The following is a 19,377-nucleotide window of genomic DNA, read 5'->3' as shown; positions in this document are numbered from 1 at the left end:
ACATTCAAATCGTCCTTGAGCCGCTTGGTGACCCGAATAAAATGATGGGGAAGGCTAATGCCGACAGTAGCCAGAGACAGCCGTCTACAAAACACCCGACCCATAGGCATGATCCGACATGCAAAGTTCAAGTGGCCCAACAGGGATTGCATCTGACGAAGCTGCACCTTCCGCGCACCCTTCACCCGATCAACCATGGTCGTAAGGGTCCCCAATTTATCACTGGGCAAACGAAAGACCAAACCGATGGAGTCAATCTCTATACCCAGGAAGGAAATAACCGCCTTCGGGCCCTCTGTCTTGTCCTCTGCCACTGGAACCCCTAAATCTCGCATAACTGCCTTAAACTGTCCCAACAAGAATTCACATTGCGAAGAGTGACCCGGACCGACGAACAGAAAATCGTCAAGATAATGCAAGAGGGAAGAAAAACCTGACACCTCCGATACGATCCATTCCAGCAATGAGCTAAAAACTTCAAAATAATAACAAGAAATCGAGCAACCCATGGGGAGGCACATATCGTAGAAAAATTCCCCCTGAAACTGACATCCCAACAAATGAAAACAGGAAGGGTGAACTGGGAGCAACCGAAAGGCCGATTGAATATCAGACTTAGCCATCAGGGCCATAGGCCCTGCTTCCCGAACGAGATCCAGAGCCCGATCAAAAGAAGCGTATCGGACCCGACTATCCTCCTTCGCAATCCCGTCATTAACCGAAGCCCCCGCTGGAAAAGACAGGTGATGAATCAACCGAAACACCCCCGGATCCTTCTTAGGAACGAGGCCCAATGGGGACACCCGCAAATTATCAAACGGAGGAAAGGAAAACGGACCCGCCATCCGTCCCAAGTCCACTTCTTTTTGCAGCTTAGCCGCCAGAATCCCTTCCCTACCCCGAATCGATGACAAATTGTGCGCAAACGACGCCTCCCCAGACGGAGTAAATGGGATCCTAAAACCGTCGGTGAAACCTTCCCAAAGCACCCGCGCATCTCTATGCCTGGGGTACCGTGCGAGCCACGGAAGCAGTTTTTCCGCCCGTACCGGGGTCCTCCCCCCGAGGAGCGTCATCCTTAGATGCCGTCCTGGGGAGGGGTTTTCCTCTTCTAAAACACCGAACCGCCGGGTGAGCCCCACCACAGTGGGAACACTCATGTTTAAATCGACAACTGTTGTACCACCTGCACTGACTCTCATTGAAGAGCCAGCAGATGCCCTTCTTGATCCCGGCCGACGCTCCACCAGGAGCGCCGGCGGCCGAAGGAAAGGACGATGAGGCTGGACGGCACGGGGTCATGAGAAGTAACCAAAGGTTACCATCTTGCATTCCAAAATGCATGTGTGGTCGAACCGCCATTTTTTGTCTAAATTGCTGGTCGTATTTAAACCAGCATTGACCCCCATAAACTTTATAAGCCCCCCAGATTAAATCCAAATAAGAAAACAAAGACGGGGCCCGCTCTGGAAACCTCGTCGACAAAATACTAGCGTAAGTTGCAAATCCTTGCAACCAATTACCGAAGGTACGGGGGAGCTCCTTACCTTTTCCAATCTCCGTCGCCTCACCACGTCGCGGTCTATCCGCAGATTCCCTATCAAAAGGGACTAACGATATGAGGTCCACATACTCACCCTTCAATATTTTCTCCTTCACCTCCAGCGACACATGCATCCCCAGGGGGGCTATGTCACACACCGGCCCCCCTGCAGTACCCTCCATAGAACCCAACGGAGGGGGCCCCGTGGGAAGTGAAGCGTCCTGCGCAGTTAAGCCAACCTGCCCTAAGCGATCTAATACTAAGCGCAGCAATTTTATGACTTCCCCAGTATTCCCTTGTTCCAGCCCAGAGACCCCCTCTGTCCCTAACCAAGCGCGTGCGCACTCCAACTCACGGTTCTGGAGCAGGGGTCTCTCCATCAGCTCCACATCCGATCCATCCGTCAATACAGGTCCTGTGGCCAGCCTGCCAGCCTGCCCTCCAGGGGGCTGGCGGCTCACCCCCATGGTAGCTCCAGATCTTCTGGGGTGGGTGTGTGGAGGGGAATCCTGCGTCCCTCCCTCCTCTGTGGCTGCAGAAGCACGTTCAGGTCTCCTGGGGTGATGAAGAAGAGGGGAATCCTGCGTCCCTCTCCTCTCCCTGGTGGTCCCAAGATGCCCTGGCGAGTTCCTCCGCCGGCCTGCCTGCACCCGCTGGCCATCTCCACTTTCGGGGGGCCAGCGGTGCTCCGTTCCGGAATCCCCAGATCCATCTTCACCCGGACTTCCGGGTTCGGCAGTGGCCTGTGACGTCTGCGCTCCTTGACCCGCAGACGTCACGTACGCGCCACCGGCGTGCGGCGCCCCGCCTCTTCCGGCGTGCGGCCGCACGCCCTGACGTCACATCCGCTGCAGCCGGAAGAGAAGGGTGAGGACTGCGCGACCTCACCTCTCCCACAGCGCCATCTTGGGATCCGCCATCTTGATGGCCAGGCCCCGACCGGGCCATCCGACGCGTGGAACACCTCTCCCCGCTCCTTCTTCTTCCGGAAACCGGATTCCTCCGCAGGGGGCCAGCCTCACTCGGCCCTGGACTGGTAGTAGTTGGTGGCACAGCCCTGGCTCTCCTCACCGGACTGGGAGACAATCTGGATGGCGGCCTGGAACGGCGGGTACGACGTCCTCTGGTGGGCCCCGACCCCTCTTGAGACTCCTGGGTGTTTTGGACGCTGTGAAGCAGTGCAGCATAGGACTCTGCGCCGTGTGTCCTCTGAAAGGCCTGCAAAATCGTGAGTAGAGCCTCTCTGGGCATGTCAGGGACATGAGCCATGATGTTAGGTTATTAACTGCAGTGGCAAAATTCTGGAACAGCAGTTTTAAAACAGTAACAGCAGTTTTTCTTTTTTAAGGTGACCAGAAACAGCACTGCTAGGTTCCCTCAGCGTGCTCTCCAGTGGTCTGGTAAGTATTTCCCAGTGACCCCGGTCCAAGTTCATCCCAAACATTGTATCAATTTTTGTCACCATGGCAACCTCTCCGGGCAGCAGTCATGCTCCCCCTCCTTATCCACTCCGGGGGTTGGCCTTTCTATAATTTCTTGATATTGCACGTACAAGCTACACCAAACACCTACACTGAGATGCAGGCTGGACTAGTTTGGTTTAAGAAACTGAAACTACAGATTGATGAATTAGAAAGAAATCTTAATTGCTTTTATGTTTGTTTTGGGTCCGTCCCCACCTCCCCCCCCCCCCCCATTAAAAGAAAACCAGGTAGATCTCTTGGCTGTATATAACTACTTACCCACAACCTAAAACATTAGCAATGTCATGGAAGAAATAGTAGCTTTTACGAGGATTCTTTCTGTTTTTTTTTTTTTTTCGTACGCGTGTGTTAACTTTTTCAAGTGCTAGGTATTGCACAAATGGTTTACATAGCAATGCTGTATATGTCCATCCATCCTGGTGCTGTCTAGATATATTATCAGAGCCCCACTTTTATTCATTTATATGTGCTTCTTAAATACAATCTGGTTCATAAAATTGATTTTTACCGTCATGGCTATGAGTTATCCATACACCCATCCGCATGCTTTCATGGAGAACTGCCAAGGCTATATGACATGAGTGATGGTATGACTTTTGCTATATAATAATAACTATTATTATTTATATAGCGCCAGCAAAATTCCTTAGGGCTGTATTATTAATTGATCAGTCTTACTATTCAATAGAACACAATGTGTCTCCTTGGCATATTTTTGTCATGTGCAAAATGCATATTTCTGCTATTCTGCTACATGGGCAATTAATGGTTAGCCTTACATTTTATTTATATCATTTCTACGTATGTATGATCTTTCTATGATCAGACGATGTTACACTTGGTATTCATTAAATTACTTTTTCTCACTAGAGGTGACTGTACTCTGGAAGCAGGTTATATACTTGACGGGCAATCCTTGAAGTCGATTGATATGTCCTTTCTCTGTTGCTGGGCTAAACTCTGAGAAACTCAGAGGATCTGTGCACGCTCCTTTTGTTTAGTACCACTGTAATGGCTCAAAATAGACCAATTTACTGGCATCTTTTAGGTACACTGGATACTTTTCATTAATAATTAATTTGCATGTACTTTTTACAAGTGCATTTCTTAGGAACGTGGGATTGTATTTGTCCACTAATGCAGGCATTCTGTTGTTCTAGGTAACAGATCTGTTTTGTGGCAACACAATTGCATTGCAAGTTTCTTTGGCCATCAAAGGTTTGAATTGAACAATGACATGCAGTAATTTGTAGGAGAAGCTTTGAATTGCTTGTCAGGAGAAGTGTTTAATTTTTTTATTTTTTTTTTAAAGAAGTTCCTTACAGTTTTTTTTACATAAACTGCTAATGATTGGTGCAAGTAACATTGGTGTTGTGGATGTATGGATCTTGTATCAATGGGCGCTGGGTGCAATTGAATTGATTTGGAAGTGCTATCGTGGGCATGACAACTTGGAAAACTATAGCTATGCATGTCTAGGTATCTGATGCTGTTTCTTTGAGGGCATGGGGTGGGGCGGGTGTTGTTTTTATTTTGTTTAAATTACTACTACTTACGGAACCACTGAATCCTCTTTTGAAATATTTTAAGTATGTATGTGCCATGTAGTGTACTTTCTTGGTCTTGTCAGAATCATACTCATGGGATAGTTGGGAAAACATGATTTCTTGAGTTTGTGCCCAAGGAGGATTTCCCAAAGTCTTGAGATATTCAGGTGATGCATAACAACAAAGTGGGGGTGGTGTGTGTGTGTGTGTCTGTCTGTCTGTCTGTCTGTCCTCCTGCACACATTCCAGTTTTGCTTTTTTGGTGTCTGTAAAACAAAAACACAAAATGAATGTTAAGATGTATGCTATATGTAGCCTAAAAATGTACATTATTATTATGTATTATTCAGTAGCGCTTACAGTAGTGTATTTTGATGTAGAAGTATACAATTAAATATATTATTTTTCTCCATCTTAATACGCATACCAAAAGCGGAACAATATTTTGTGTTTTTATTTGGACTTTTAGCAGGAAATGTGACCAGTTGTAGTCTTCAAGAAGGCCATCATGTACACACAATCAATGAACTCGATCTGCCAAAATGTTACTGGTGTGCCAAGAATGTCTACTTTCTCACTTTTCACTTCAGAGGCTTGGTTGATGGCCATAGGCTTTTTTCCTCTCCTGTTTGGCCCTTGGCTATCTGGCTTATGTTGGAAGGAAGAAGGGCTAGATTAAACCACTTTAGTGATGCAAGTAGGGTCACAGCGTCAGGTCAGGATTTAACTCCAGTGACCATTCATCACATGTTGATTGATTGCCACATGGTTCCAGGGGACATTTCCATCAACTCCCCCCCCCCCCCCCCCCCCCTCCTGGGGGAGCAGATGGACAAGAAAGATGGAGCCGAATGCCACCCAGGCATTTCCTCTGTAAAACAGGAAAGAGACAGTTGTAAGCAACTATTGCTCAACAAACACTTGGGTTCTTGCACTTTTTAGGAAAGCGGATGTGATCCTTTCCATGTCTTTCCGGGCTTATTCTGCTAGTGAATTTTTATTTCCTCTGCTCACCCAATTTTCTAGAATGGATTAAGACTGTTTAATGTTGTCTTTAACAGTTGGATAGAATTGCACACCAGTCACTAATTCAATTAATGTTGAAGTATAATACTCTGGGTGCGGGATTAGAGTGCATCCCTTGGTACACAATTTTTTCACAGTGAATGATGCGTGGATCACTATTAGTTGTTGTTTTTTTGCAGGGATTCACATTTTCACACCTACGTATCAATATTAACTTTTTTTTTTACTGATCACATACCCAGCTGTTTGTGTGTGTGTGTGCATCATTCATTGCATACATTGATTATCCGTTTGTATGTCAGGTGCTAAAAGATTAATAAAATTTTGTTCCTGACGAACGTTTATCTGTCTACTGTAAAGCCTGCACCAGCTGTTGTGGCAATGCAAGCATACCTGTATATTCTATGCACAACCAAAATACAGTAAAGAATTAAAAAAAAAAAAAAAAAAAAAATCCGGTAGCATACATAAGTAAAATATACAGTCATTTGTAGTTGTGTAAAACCAGGCTTGCTTTTTTAAAAAATTAATAAAAAAAAAAAAAATAGATATTAAACTTAAAAGTTCATGGCGAACTGAAAAACTGAGTAAGGAAATCAGCTTGATGGACAGATGCCTCTTAAATAGATCTGGGGAATTTGACTGTTTGAGCTGTCAGATGGGTACGGAAGGAACATGTACGCTAGCTTCATGGTGAAGGAAGAATGTGTCGGTTTTTACAGATGTGGAAAGATTCCAAAGCGGCCTGGGAAGATTATCTCACTTGGTGTTCAGGAAAATCAGGAACCTCAAAATACCTGACATGCAATTCTAAGAGGTCGTGTTAGCTTGAAAGGTGTATGTGTATGTGTGTGTGTGTGTGTGTATATATATATATATATATATATATATATATATATATATATATATATATATATATATATATATATATATATATATATATATATATATATATATATATATATATACACACACACACATCACTATTTTTTTTTTTTTAAATGCATAAAATAACTACAGTCAAGGTTATGATGTTTTTAAATCTGCATTGTATACCTATTTCTTTAATTAAATCATCACAAAGAATAGTAATAACAATAGACAAAGCCCTTGCTTAGTCCGATCTCATTTTTTGAACAATCGTTAATATTTATATGGAGACATTACATTTTTGCAGTGTGCATCTCTACAGTAAGGTATTCTATCACAATATCAAAATACATTTGGTAGTGTCTGTGTGAAAACTACTACTTAAAGGGATACTATACGCATCAAAACAACTTTGGCTTCATGAAGCAGTTTTGGTGTGTGAATCATGCCCCACGTAGTCTTGCTGCTCAATTTTCTTCCCTTTAGAAGTGAAATCACGTTTGTTTCTGTTTATGCAGCCTTAGCCACACATTCTTGCTGTGACTGATCCAGTTTGCATGAAAAACAAAATGGCTTCATTTTTCTATCCAATATTTTATCTCCTGCTCTGTAAATTTAACTTTAATCACATACAGGAGGCTCCTGCAGGGTCTAGAAGGCTAATAACTGACCACGAGATATAAAAAAAAAAAAAAAGAAATCTAGATTAAATATTGTGCAATAAGAAGTGTTTAGGAAGTGTTTAGAATGACTATGCAAGTCACATACAGGGAGGTGTGAATAGGGATCGATAAATATAGTGATTTAAAGGAATACTATAGGGTCAGGAACACAAACATGTTTTCCTGACCCGATAGTGCCGCACCCCCTTACCCACCTAAAGGTATGAAAAACTCACCTTATTTGCAGTGCTGTGCAGGTCTTCTGGCACTGGCCCCACCCCCTTGGTGACATCAGAATTGTTGATTTTTAGCCAATCGAATTGGCTAAAATCTGTAAGGGGCAGGGCCAAATACCATTTTGGGCATTGATTCAATCCATCTCTATGAGGAAAATTCAGCGTGGGGACGCTGAATGGCGGTGCTGCCTACTGTGCAACACCAAGCCAGGAAGCACCTCCAGTGGCCATCTGAGGAGTGGCCACTTGGAGGTGTCCCTAGGAGCAATGTGGGCACTGCCTTTTCTCTGAAAAGGCAGTGTTTGCATGAAAATGCCGGAAGGCAGTGATTATACTCACCAGAAAAACTACATTAAGCCGTAGTTGTTCTGGTGACTATAGTGTCCCTTTAACTCCTAAATGGCAGAGAAATCATCAATGAGGCTCCAGAGCCATGATCTAGATACCAAAATCGTTATATTAAGCTAAAGTTGTTTTAAATACTAGTTATATCGGTGTCTTTTGTGCTGTCTACTTTCACAGATGCAGTATATGTCTTTTTAAACCAACCCTCCAGGCACCATAACAACTTTATCAAAATCAAGTTATGGTGCCAAGAGGTCCCTGGCGCGTACTCCAATGGTTTAACTCCAAAGTCTGTGCATCGGTGAACTTCAGTTTTCTCAAAATCTTTGTTAGAAGACTCTCTTGCAGAAACAGGCAGTGCCTCCGCTGATTGGTTGAGAGCGGTCAGCTCACGCTCTCAGCCAGTGAGTGACTCACCATTTATAAAACAGTCTTGAAAAGAAAACCTTTTTAAAGCCAGTTTTGTGCAGGAGGAGTCAGCAGACCTCTCGAAGACAAATCAGGCAGTGCTACTGCCTTCTTCCTTGTTTGTTTTTGTTTTCTTTCTTAAAATCTTTCTTAAAAAGACAGCAATGCTGCTCATTGGCTGAGCTGGATCAGCCAATCAGTGACTCCACATTCATAAAACTGGTTTGTAAAAGGTTCATTTCCAAGCACGTTTCATGAATGAGGATTTCTTTTGAAGCCAGTTTTGTGAATGGGGAGTCACTGATTGGCAGAGAGAGTCAGCTGACCACTCTCAGCCAATCAGTGGCGCCACTGCCGTCCAATTTAAAGATTTTTAGAAAATGGAAAGACAGAGGCATGGAGTTTCAGCCTTCGGGGTGTGTTCGGGGGGGACCAGGGACCGCATAGCACCACAACTTCATTCTGGTGAAGTTATGGTGCCAAAACTGGTGCTTTTAGGTAACAAGTGCGTGTGTTAGAAAACTACATCTAAATGCATAGAGTTGAGAAGCTAATAGGGAGAGTTCATATATCTAACTAGGATATCTTGACACTCTCCAATAATAATCTTTTTGTATAGTTTTGGATTATTATGCAGAATGCTTAGCTGCTTCTCTGTAGAGCATTGAGAACTTGTTTTATATTTAGGCTATAGCCATTACACACTTACAAAATACTAAAAAGCAGTGCTGCTCCGCTACCCTTTGAGATACTGAATACCTCTGGTACTGTATGTGTTTTTTGTTGCCTAGAAACAGTTTGTGTTTAACCCATCCTATATTTATTTCTCAAACTTTGATATGTCATATTGTGCCCCCTCAAAAAATTAAAATTTAAAAAAATTGTATATATAAAAACATATGTTCCCTTGAAACAGCTAACAAAATAAAAAACAAAACAAAAAAAAACCCCTTTTCCTTTCCATTTTTTAGGTCCTCCATTTCTACTGTGATTCTTGTTCTATCCCTATATGTCGTGATTGCACTATGGGACATCATGCTGGACACAACTTTATCTACCTCCAGGATGCCCTCCAAGACTCAAGGGCATTGGCTATCCAGCTGTTAGCAGACGCTCAGCAAGGTCGCCAAGCTATTCAGGTAAGCATCAATGCATGGCATTCCCTTGTGCAAGTGGTTTTCAATTCAACAACTTGTTCTCAGAGTGCATTATAAGCCTCTAGGCATACATGTTCTTTTAATTGAATTCAATAAGAACCCTGTTCAGTAAATTATGGAAGCTCAACAGATGGAAGCTTCCTATTTTGTTGCCTTTTTTCCACTGGCAAAGGGGAAGAAGGGTATGAAGCTGTGGGTCTATTGTGCATAGCATTCCCCCCCTCCCCTTTGCCTCCCCCCCCCCCCCCCCCCCCAAAAAAAAAAGACTTGGCACTATAACAAAAAAAAAAGTACTAAAGTGTGATATTTTGCAAATTTAACATGAATTTCAAAATTTAAGCTAAAATTTTAAAATTTGCTTTCTTTTTGATTTTAATTTTCTAAATATTTTAACTCTAATTTTGACATTCAGATACAAACTATCTACAATTAAGAGTTTAACCAATAGCTCGGTTTCTATTTTTTTTTTATTTAATGCATATTTGTTTATAGTGTAGCCGTAATGACCACATCTGCATACTGTCCTATATAAATTGGATTTATGCATTGATCTTTTGAAGTATAACCGTTTCATTCAGCGTATTTGTAAAACTTGACTTACATGATGCGGTAACCGTGTCCCAAGAGTTCAAGTGAAATGAACAGCTGACATATTAAGTGTCCAGTAGGTAAAAATGAATGTTTCCCCTGGGTCCACTGCAGTCCAGGGTTTCCATAGAAACCTCTTGTACTGACGATAAAGAAATCAATGTGTTTTCCCTGCAACAAGTCTGTTGCCTGTGAGTCGTGGTGTAAAATAGACATGTGCCATGCTTGCTCTTGTGTGGTTACAGTGGCCTCCCACCTAGAACAGCGGAATGTCTTCAAAATTGGGGGTGGAATGTTGCCAAGCTGTTAAATGTATAATCCAGTGTGACTTACGGTTAAGGGTGGTGTCCGTAATCTAATGAAAATATGATTGTGCTTATCTCCTTACAAGCTATTGGTATTTTTTATTTTATGAATATTAATACTGTTTAGTATTGCAAAAGAAAAAGTATTGTTTGCTGTACTCTTTTGTTTGCCAACCAATCACGTGACCCGTGTCTATTTCCTCTGCTGAAACCACAAAGGTTTCATCTTATGACTTCTGCCTATTTTTTACGGAAGGGCCAGTAAGCTAGAAGGGGACCCATACTTAAATATATTCTTAGAGATGCTGACGATTTAACTCTGTGGTCCTAAACCGCAAAGAATGTAGTGTCCTATTTTATGAAATCTTAATCCGTATTGCTGCAATATGGACACATTTTAAGAAAGTGGGGAGGGGGGCGGGGGTGATAATGATGATGGTGTACCCAAAAGCACAAACCTACAACTGTCAGGATTATTCACTAAAGTGTGAATGGCTTGGCATTCAAAGAAAATGTAACATTTTATGCCAAAATAGTCAACGGACTTGGCTTTTTAAAATTATTTCAATTATTGCTATTGTAGACTAAAATTCTGCTTAAATCTATGATACATTGACACAAAAAGTAACATTTTTGGTAATGTTCCCTTGATAAAGGCAACCAGGAGGTGCCGAAACGTTGGGGGGTTACTTTTTGTGTCCTGTTTCTGCCCTGTTAGGCTTGTGAAAACTTTTGGTAATTATCATTGATTTTTGTGATTTATTTTTTGTGCCTAATTTTGTCACTTTAATTATAATTGTTTGTTTTTGCCTGTATCTGATATTGGCTCATTAAACCAGGTTAAGTGACTATTGTGGCTTTTTTTGGTGTGCATTCTCTTGTTAGATTACTATTTATATGGGTATTTGAGGGAATACCAGTGAGGATTAGCACCCAGATGGTTATGCTTTTTGTTAATTAGTCTCTCCATACTTTGTTTATTGTATAATTAAAATCCTCATCCACATTTTCATGAATGGTGAATGTACATTTGGGTACTGTTCGGTTTCTTATGGATGTAAAATAAAACCTGAATCCCTGCTGTGGTTCATCTAAATGAAAGCTGGTTTTACAGATGAAATAAGTAACTTTCATTTATTGCGTTTCATTTACACTTAAAAGTATTGTCAATTTTTCAGCATATTTGACTAGTGATCTTGCCAGCAGAATGTATAATGAAATATAGGCCCACTCAATGTTGACCATGTTACACACACACACACACACACACACATACACACATACACACATACATACATACATACATACATACATACACACACACACACACACACACACACACACACACACACACACACCCCACTGTTGATATGAATGGTAAAGGGACACTCTAAACACCATGCCCATTACAGCTTACTGTAGTGCTTAAGGAGACTGGAATCATGGTGTACATCTGCTAAAACCATTTTTCATTTTTTTTTTTTTTTTAGCTCCCATTGAGATTTAAAAGTTTTAGTGCTGTGACATCCATACAAACTCCTTGTAATTTTTTACATTTTTTTTATTTTCCCAACACTTTTTATCTTAAAATTGACAATTCAGATGGTCACAGTCCCAAACAAAATCTGAAAGTAACACTATAGCATTAGGAACACAAACCTGTGTTCCTAATGCTGTAGTTTTAATCGACTTATTTAGTCTATTGGCTAAGTTAATCAAGTTCAATGATCTCTTGGCTGAGATCATCAATCAAGTTCAATGATCTGTCAATACTATAGGGAAAACTGGAAGACAAGTGCGCATGCACTGCTAAACGCAGTGCTGAGCCAATCAAATCCAAAAATTCCTCTAGTGGCTGTCAGGAAGAGAGTAAACCTTGCAATTTCTATAAAACGAGGTTAAAAATAAAGGGCTACTGCACCAGGACCACTTTATTAAGATGAATTGGTCTGGGTGCCTTTAAGGGTTATCAAAGATTTTTTCACAAATTTGTGCCAAAGAAAAGCAGACCTGTCTCGCACATTTTGAATTATGAGGTTGCATGCTGGCTTAGTGTTACGTGTGTGGAGCACAAACCAATAGTTATGATGATTATCATCATCATCATTTACATAGCGCCAACATATTCCACAGCGTTTTACAATTACAAAATGTGAATATTTGACAAAATAATTTTACATATGAAATATAACACAAGAGGCCTGCTAAAACTTACAGCTTACAGTCTTTGAGATAAATAGTGAGCGTAGTACTGAGAAGAACCTATGGTGCCAAGTTTATACATTTTTGTCATGCCTGCAGCTCAAGTTGAGTCTTTGTTTGTTTGCGGCCCCTCCAATGTCTGAGGGTGTCTGTAAGCTCATTTAGAAAGTTCCTAGCAGAGCCTGCCAAGACTGGGAGTTGGGAGGAGAGAGTCTCTGTGCAGATAGTCCTAGTTGTAATTAGAGACGTTCCAGGCACTATAATAACTTAATCAAAATTAGGTTGTTATGGTACCTGGAGGTTCCTGGAATGGATTATCTGTAAGGAGTTAAAATGTTCCCTAACACTCCTCACCAGCGCCGTTTCGCTCTACCCTCTCAAACATAATATTTCTGATGAACAAGAAGCCCCGGATTTATTTAGAGTGACGCTCAACTGACGCTCTAAGCCAGTACGTAGTTACATTTCATAAGTCTTTTCTCTTGCCGTTTTGTGATTCGGGAGCTACTGATTGACTTAGAGCATCAGCCAACCAACTGGCTCTAAGCCAGTCAAAAGCACCATTGCCAGCAGCAGTCTGAGGCTTCCGTTTTTAATATTTTCAGACTGCAAATGTTGGAGTAGGCAGAGCAAAATGGCACTGGTAAGGAAACGCCATAAACTGTTTATCCCATAAAAGTAAGCCGCTCAAAGACCTCCTGGCACCCTAGCAACTTGATTTTTATGAAGCTGTTATTGTGCCCAGTGTTCTTTTTGAAGCATATAGACAATATTGAGGCACTCTTTAAAAATGTATGACTGAAAAGTTGCACTCTAACTTTTTTTAAGGAGCCAAATATTTTTGAACAGTTTGACATTTTATCTGGGGTTTGTCAGGCGCAGTTCCTCGCCTCCTCTACCATCTCCCGAGAGATTGAAGTTTTTCAGGAAGAACTTTCTTTGGCTTTCCTGATCGAACACCGCGATCAGCTCACAGAATGTAGCTGAGGAACGTGGTAGTGTGGAAACAGAACATGTCAGACTCCAGTGAAGTCGCACTGTTCAAAAGTGGTTTGACGCCCATCAGTGGGAGGGCGCATGGACACTGCTACCACCATAAGCACTACAAAAACCTAGAGTGGTTATGGTGCTTGGATAGTTACTGTCACTGTTGTTTTATTATGAACTTTTGAAGTCAATCAGTTATATTCTGAAAACATCTGCTGAATTACCCTGATTAGCAGATGAAAACAAAGTACTATATAAAACTAATTATCTTTTTATTTATTTTTGTATTCATTATAATTTTAAAAATATCTTTATATTCAAGACAGGCAAAATATAGACATCAACACAGCGTAAAATCAGAATACACAGAGACTGAATATAGAACATAGACGGGTATAATGATATTAGAGCTTTTCATACAAACTAGCATAACATATACTAGAGATATTAATGATGACTAAGTGTAATATTCACCGGTCACCCCATATATTGGCACTATTGCCATGGCAGAAGTGTCTGTGTCCTCTGTTACATTCGAAATTTTTGTGAACCCCTTAAAGAGCATGGCAGTTTACAGTGTCCGGAATGGGGGGATGTCTCCTGACATCTCAGTGGAATACCACGCATACTGAAAGAAGGATTTATGTTTAACCCTGAGACCCTGAGATACGTAAAGAACAAGTGGAGACCATTTTGCAAATAATTATTTGGAGAACTTCTTTGTTTAAGTGAGTTTCTGACCAGTTATAGTAAAACTAGGTTGTCAAATTACTAGAAATGTGAATGGAATGAAATTTAGTAGTTATGTGAATCCATTGGGTAAAGATTGTTTTACGGCCTATCGTGTGTGAAAGCTAACCTTCTTTTAGCAAACAATGGGTTTTGGACCATCTATTGTAAATGCCGAGTATAAAGAAGGTAGTTAAGATGTGGTCATATAATGTACCAATCCGTAGCAAATCTGTTGAACTAGGCTGTTCTGGTCTACACAAAATGTATCTCATCTAAGTATGCAGATTGTTCTAACTTCACAAAAGATATTTTGGACTTTTTATGAAGGTCTAAAATTGTCTTTTAAGATCTTTCCCATCCGATTATGTAAATATAATCCGAAGCATATTCAAAATGTACAGTAGACTGGAAATGTAACAATCTTTATTGAGTTACATCCCCAGAATGGAAGTGGGAGTTTTTCTAGTCTCCTGAGTTTGAAAAGTGTTTTCTTTTTTTATATATATATCATCTTTATTAAAGTCTGAAGCATATAGGGTACAAAACAAAACTTGACATTAAAATACATATATATGTTTTAGCACAATGCTTCAATCCACATTCATACTACGTACATCATTCATACGTCCGTGGGGTAGGTGGTTCAGGATTAGCTCTTAAAACCGTTGAGCGTGAGATTCACAGTTTAAAGATCTCAATTAAACTATCTAGAGCATATTAGTATAGGAAGATGTTAAAATTTTTCCCCATTTTTTATTTTATATAGGGCAAATTGGTTATTCATCAAAAAACAAACTTTTACATAGAGCATTGGTAGTTTGAGATGTTATTACATGCCAATTTTGATGTCCTTGCTTTCTCAAATTTCTGGCTATGCATATTTTTACTGCCAGCATAATATGGATCATTAATTTCAGTGAAGGTTTATCCAATTGGGGAGGACAAAAGACGAAGGTCACCAGTGATGGCTGTAGGGGAAATAAAGATCTTTCTATGAAGGACCCCTCGATCTTGCAGGATTCTCCATAGACCTGAATGCTGCTCTCTCAAGTATGCACAAGAGTACAGCTTTGAAATTGGCTCCTGGGGATGAAGTGGACCAGATGGAAGAGGATGGTGGCATAAAACCTACCTTCCTCTGCCCTCACCCCAAGCAACAATGGCCACTTGGCTCCCAGCCGTTATGTCAATGTCAGGGCTCTTTGCAAATTATGCAAAGACTCCCAGACCATGACAGAGCTGCTTTATACATCCTATATCAATATGTAAAGATGTAATGTCCCGCTCATTCAATAAATGTAGGGCTGTGAGGAGATGTAAATGCTAAATAAGCATCCTTCAGGAGAATCTGTATTGCAGACAAAGTGGTCGCTGGTGCTTCATGGAAACTAAGTAAGTTGTCAAACCATTCTAAAATTGTTTGACAAATGACATTGTAGGGAAGGGTTCCAAGGCATTCATGTCACCATAACCACTACGGTGGAGTGTAGTGGTTATTGTGCTTGGAGTGCTTTTTACTTATTTTTTTTTTTTTTTTATGACTCCTAAATTATTTTAATACATTGTATTGGATGTATGTATTTTATTTGACGTTGGCATTCTAATCTGCTATTATACAAATTTTATTATCTTAGTGGGTGTTTCTATATGTATCAAATGCCAGAATGTTTTCATCCTCATTTTACTGCAGTTACAAATAAAAGAATACTTTATTTGTACATATAAACAAGGTGCCTGAACACAGCATGCTTGTAATTCAATAGCATTTAAAGACTAAAGGACATTCTAGAGACTCTCCACTGTCCTATTCATATGTTCAGTGGAAGATGGCAAGCCATCTGTGATCTATACTGGCCTTATTGATTATTTGTGTGCATGCAGTAGTATTGAGGAGAGATGCATTTAGAGTTCCAAAAAGGGGTGGGGTAGTAAACACATTTGAATGGGATGTAATAAATGAGGTAATTTAGCACCTTTGTATGACTTCCCCTGCAGGGGACGTATGGTGGCCAGTGTTTTTTTTTTTTTTTTTTGCTTTTTCTTTGCTTTTTCTGTTTTTTAGTAAAGGCTGCAGGGGCTTCTCATTAGCAGAAACAGAGGAAGTAATTTGGTTATCTTTGCACATCAAAGGGTCAGAACGTTGGTTCCATAGAAGGGTCATCCAGGGCACACAAGCTGTGTTTTGTTCTCCAGCTGCAGATGAATTCATTGGGAAAGTAGGTTTGAAAACCAATGTAATGGGTGGGCTGAGCCCACTCTTGTTGTTCAGCACAAAAGGATCGTAAAAGAGTTTGAAGTGTTACAAACCTTCATACGTCTCTGGAGGAGGAGGGGAAAGTCTTTGAGGGGCCCTTGAGGCCAGCTTGCTAACTAGCCATTTTTAAGGACAGGCAGTAAATTACTTCACTTACTGGTGTCTACCATGGTGTGTATGTATGTACAAATATAAAAAAAGAAATGTCCTAAGCATATATTTATATTCAGGACCTAATCTTAATAAAGATTAAGTCAGTATTTAACGTTTGTCATTTGAATGTTGTGAAGCCCTATGAAGTGTGTGGTGCCATTTTTCAAGAAGAAAAGCCTCCTGGTCTTGAGAAATTATTGACATGAGACTACCTCGCACATGGTGCTTCTCGGCTTCCCATAAAGGTTTGTTTTGCTGATAGGTTTCCATTAACATAGTGACTGCATGATGTCAATTATTCTTTTTAATTTTGAAGAGGTAATATATTCCACGGTGCTGTACAGTTGGTGAACGAACAATAACTTGCAGTAAGACAAACGGCACATACAAAAGGTAGCAAGGAAATTGTATTCATTTTAAAGTTACTCTGTGACCCTGTGAAGTGTCTTTACAGTTGCATTTACAGTTCATGTTTGTCCATACATAGCATGTGCTGTCATTCACTTTGAGACTTTTTAACACAGGGCGGTACGCTCCAGCTTAATTGACCATAATAACCCAAATTCTTTTGAATGTATTAGATGAGCAGAGGATTGTCTGTTGCAGCCCAACAAAATCAGAGGGGGCTGGAGTTGAACAATCTTGGTTTACCTGTTGACACACAATAATTATGCACCTAAAGTTTGCTTACTGCCTATGTCTATTTGTTTGTTGACATTTTAGTTTTTATGGTAATGTGAAGGCAGAGTTCAAAAATGCCAATTCTGGGACTTCAAGTAACAGAATAAATTGGCAATCAACCTAATCTCCCTTACATTTGCACCCCTTCATCTACTGTGTTCCACTTCTATCTATGCACTAATTATCTGTACAACATGTTACAATATATTATTGGATTGCACACCCACTGACCCTTAAAGGGTTAATAGTTATTAACATGCTCTGTCATTAGAAAATAGTTGTTTGTAATTTACTTTACTTTGTCCCCTGTATGCTATTTAGTTTCCTATTCTTGATATCAGAGCTGCAAGAACAGTTATAGAGGGTGTAAAAGTTAGTGCTGTCCTATCACCTCCAGTGTCTGTGTGAGGCTGGACAGGAAGTGGAAGGGATCATTTCCTATCTGCGCAGTAGTAACTTCTCACACAGGAAATGATTTGTAGGAGGAGTAGGGGCTGTACTGAGAGATTGTGTACATTGTGTAACAGCTCCTGCAGTTCTACGATCAGTCATTGGAGGGTGAGAACTTTGCAAATAACCCTTTTACGCTCTGCATACCTGTAACCTAAACACCCCTTTTTCCTTAAAGGATCAGTTTGGGCCCTGTAATAATTTTAATAAAAGGAAGTTGTTACAGTGCCAGGAGGTCTCAACTTTAGAGGTTCAACCATTCATGAACTGTTTAACCCCAAAGTCTATGCTCCAGCGCCAGGTCTCTCTGCCCCCGCCTTTACTTTTGCAGAAAAGCTACAAAGAGGAGCCGCTGATTGGGTGAGAACGGTCAGCGAACATATTTTTCTTAAGCCATTTTTGTGAATGGGTTGTTACGGATTGGCTGAGAGTGCCAGCTCACTACACTCACTCGATTAGATGCACCTATAATCTTTCGCTTTAAAGTTTTTCAGCAAAAAAAATGATAGGAGGCTGGGCAATCCAGCACTGTAGCACAGACTTTGGCGTTAAACCGTTGGTGGACTATTTAACCCCCGAAGGTAAGCCTGCGATAAACCTAGGTTAAAGTCGAAAAAATTTACCCAGATACGAAATTTAGGATTGTTGGGTTTGTTAGATTGGGGTTAAACACCCTTTTGTACCACAACTATAACCCCTGTCAAACTTTTAATCCTTGCATCGCTAAGCACCCTAGGTAATCTGACTCTGACATTAACCACATCTAACATTGTTAACACTGCATGCATTTACACAGTTGCATACACTGTCTATACTCCTAAATTCAAACACAATACATTAAAAGTAGAAATATGCACGTACATGCATACATATATTAACTTTATCTGCCTTTTATTGGGGTGGGGGCACCTTAAAATTCTGTGCATATATATATATATATATATATATATAAATAACTGGCCCTGATAGATATCTACCCCATATGGTTGAAGTTTGATACACTATAGGCTTCCTATCACATTGTATTTTTATATTTGCTTTTGTCAATTGTATCATGCTCTTTGCTCAGTGTGTTCTAGTTTCTCTGTTCTCTTGTGTGCCACTGCCAGTGATCACATGTAACCCACTTTACTTGTTTGGCATAATTAATGTGAGCCTCTGAAAGGACCACACATATTTCAGACTCCCACTGAAGTGATGAGTTGTTAGACAAGGTAAAAAATAGTAAATTTTCTATTTCTCCCAAATCTGATATTTGAGTAGTAAGCCCTGAAGCAGATAATTTCCCTAAGGATCAACCTGTACTCTTTCTTAAGCCTGATAATCAGACCTGTGCCCACATAATCCCTTCTTGGCCCCCTGCATATTATGGACAAGGTGTGCGTGTGCAGGGCCGGACTTAGGCAATTATGCGCCCTGTGCGAAAAGTCTTCACGGTGCCCCCCCTCCCCCCACCAAATGCCTGAATACAGTAACACACACAGGCACCAGGGACATGTGTATCGTGAGGCAAACCAGGCAGGCACTGGGTGTCACTTTGCAGGGGGCAGCAAAAAAGCCACCCCCAGGCAGATCCCTTGCTTGCCTCGCATCCTGGAGGGCTCAAGAGCTGGCTGGCTGGCCACTTATGAGCCCCCCCCCCCACCCCCCCCAAGACTGGCAGTGGGCAGCAAAGGAGCATACTCACCTGAGCTCTTCCTGCTCTGCTCCCTCTGCGCCGCTTAATGAAGCTGGGAGCCGGAATATG

General features: G+C 41.1%; 1 protein-coding gene across 1 annotated transcript in view; it reads left to right on the top strand.

The window, feature by feature from the left end:
• The window catches only part of TRIM71 (tripartite motif containing 71), a 93,074-nt gene that overhangs the window by 46,305 nt on the left and 27,392 nt on the right, over positions 1-19,377 (top strand). Inside the window, exon 2 of the mRNA XM_063452219.1 lies at positions 9,093-9,260. Coding sequence (XP_063308289.1) covers positions 9,093-9,260 — 168 coding nt within the window. The remainder of the gene's footprint in view (positions 1-9,092; positions 9,261-19,377) is intronic.

Source organism: Pelobates fuscus, chromosome 4, assembly GCF_036172605.1.
Source record: "Pelobates fuscus isolate aPelFus1 chromosome 4, aPelFus1.pri, whole genome shotgun sequence".
Classification (NCBI taxonomy): Eukaryota; Metazoa; Chordata; class Amphibia; order Anura; family Pelobatidae; genus Pelobates; species Pelobates fuscus.
The sequence above is the reverse complement of the archived record's forward strand: the minus strand, read 5'-3'. Positions and strand labels throughout refer to the sequence as shown.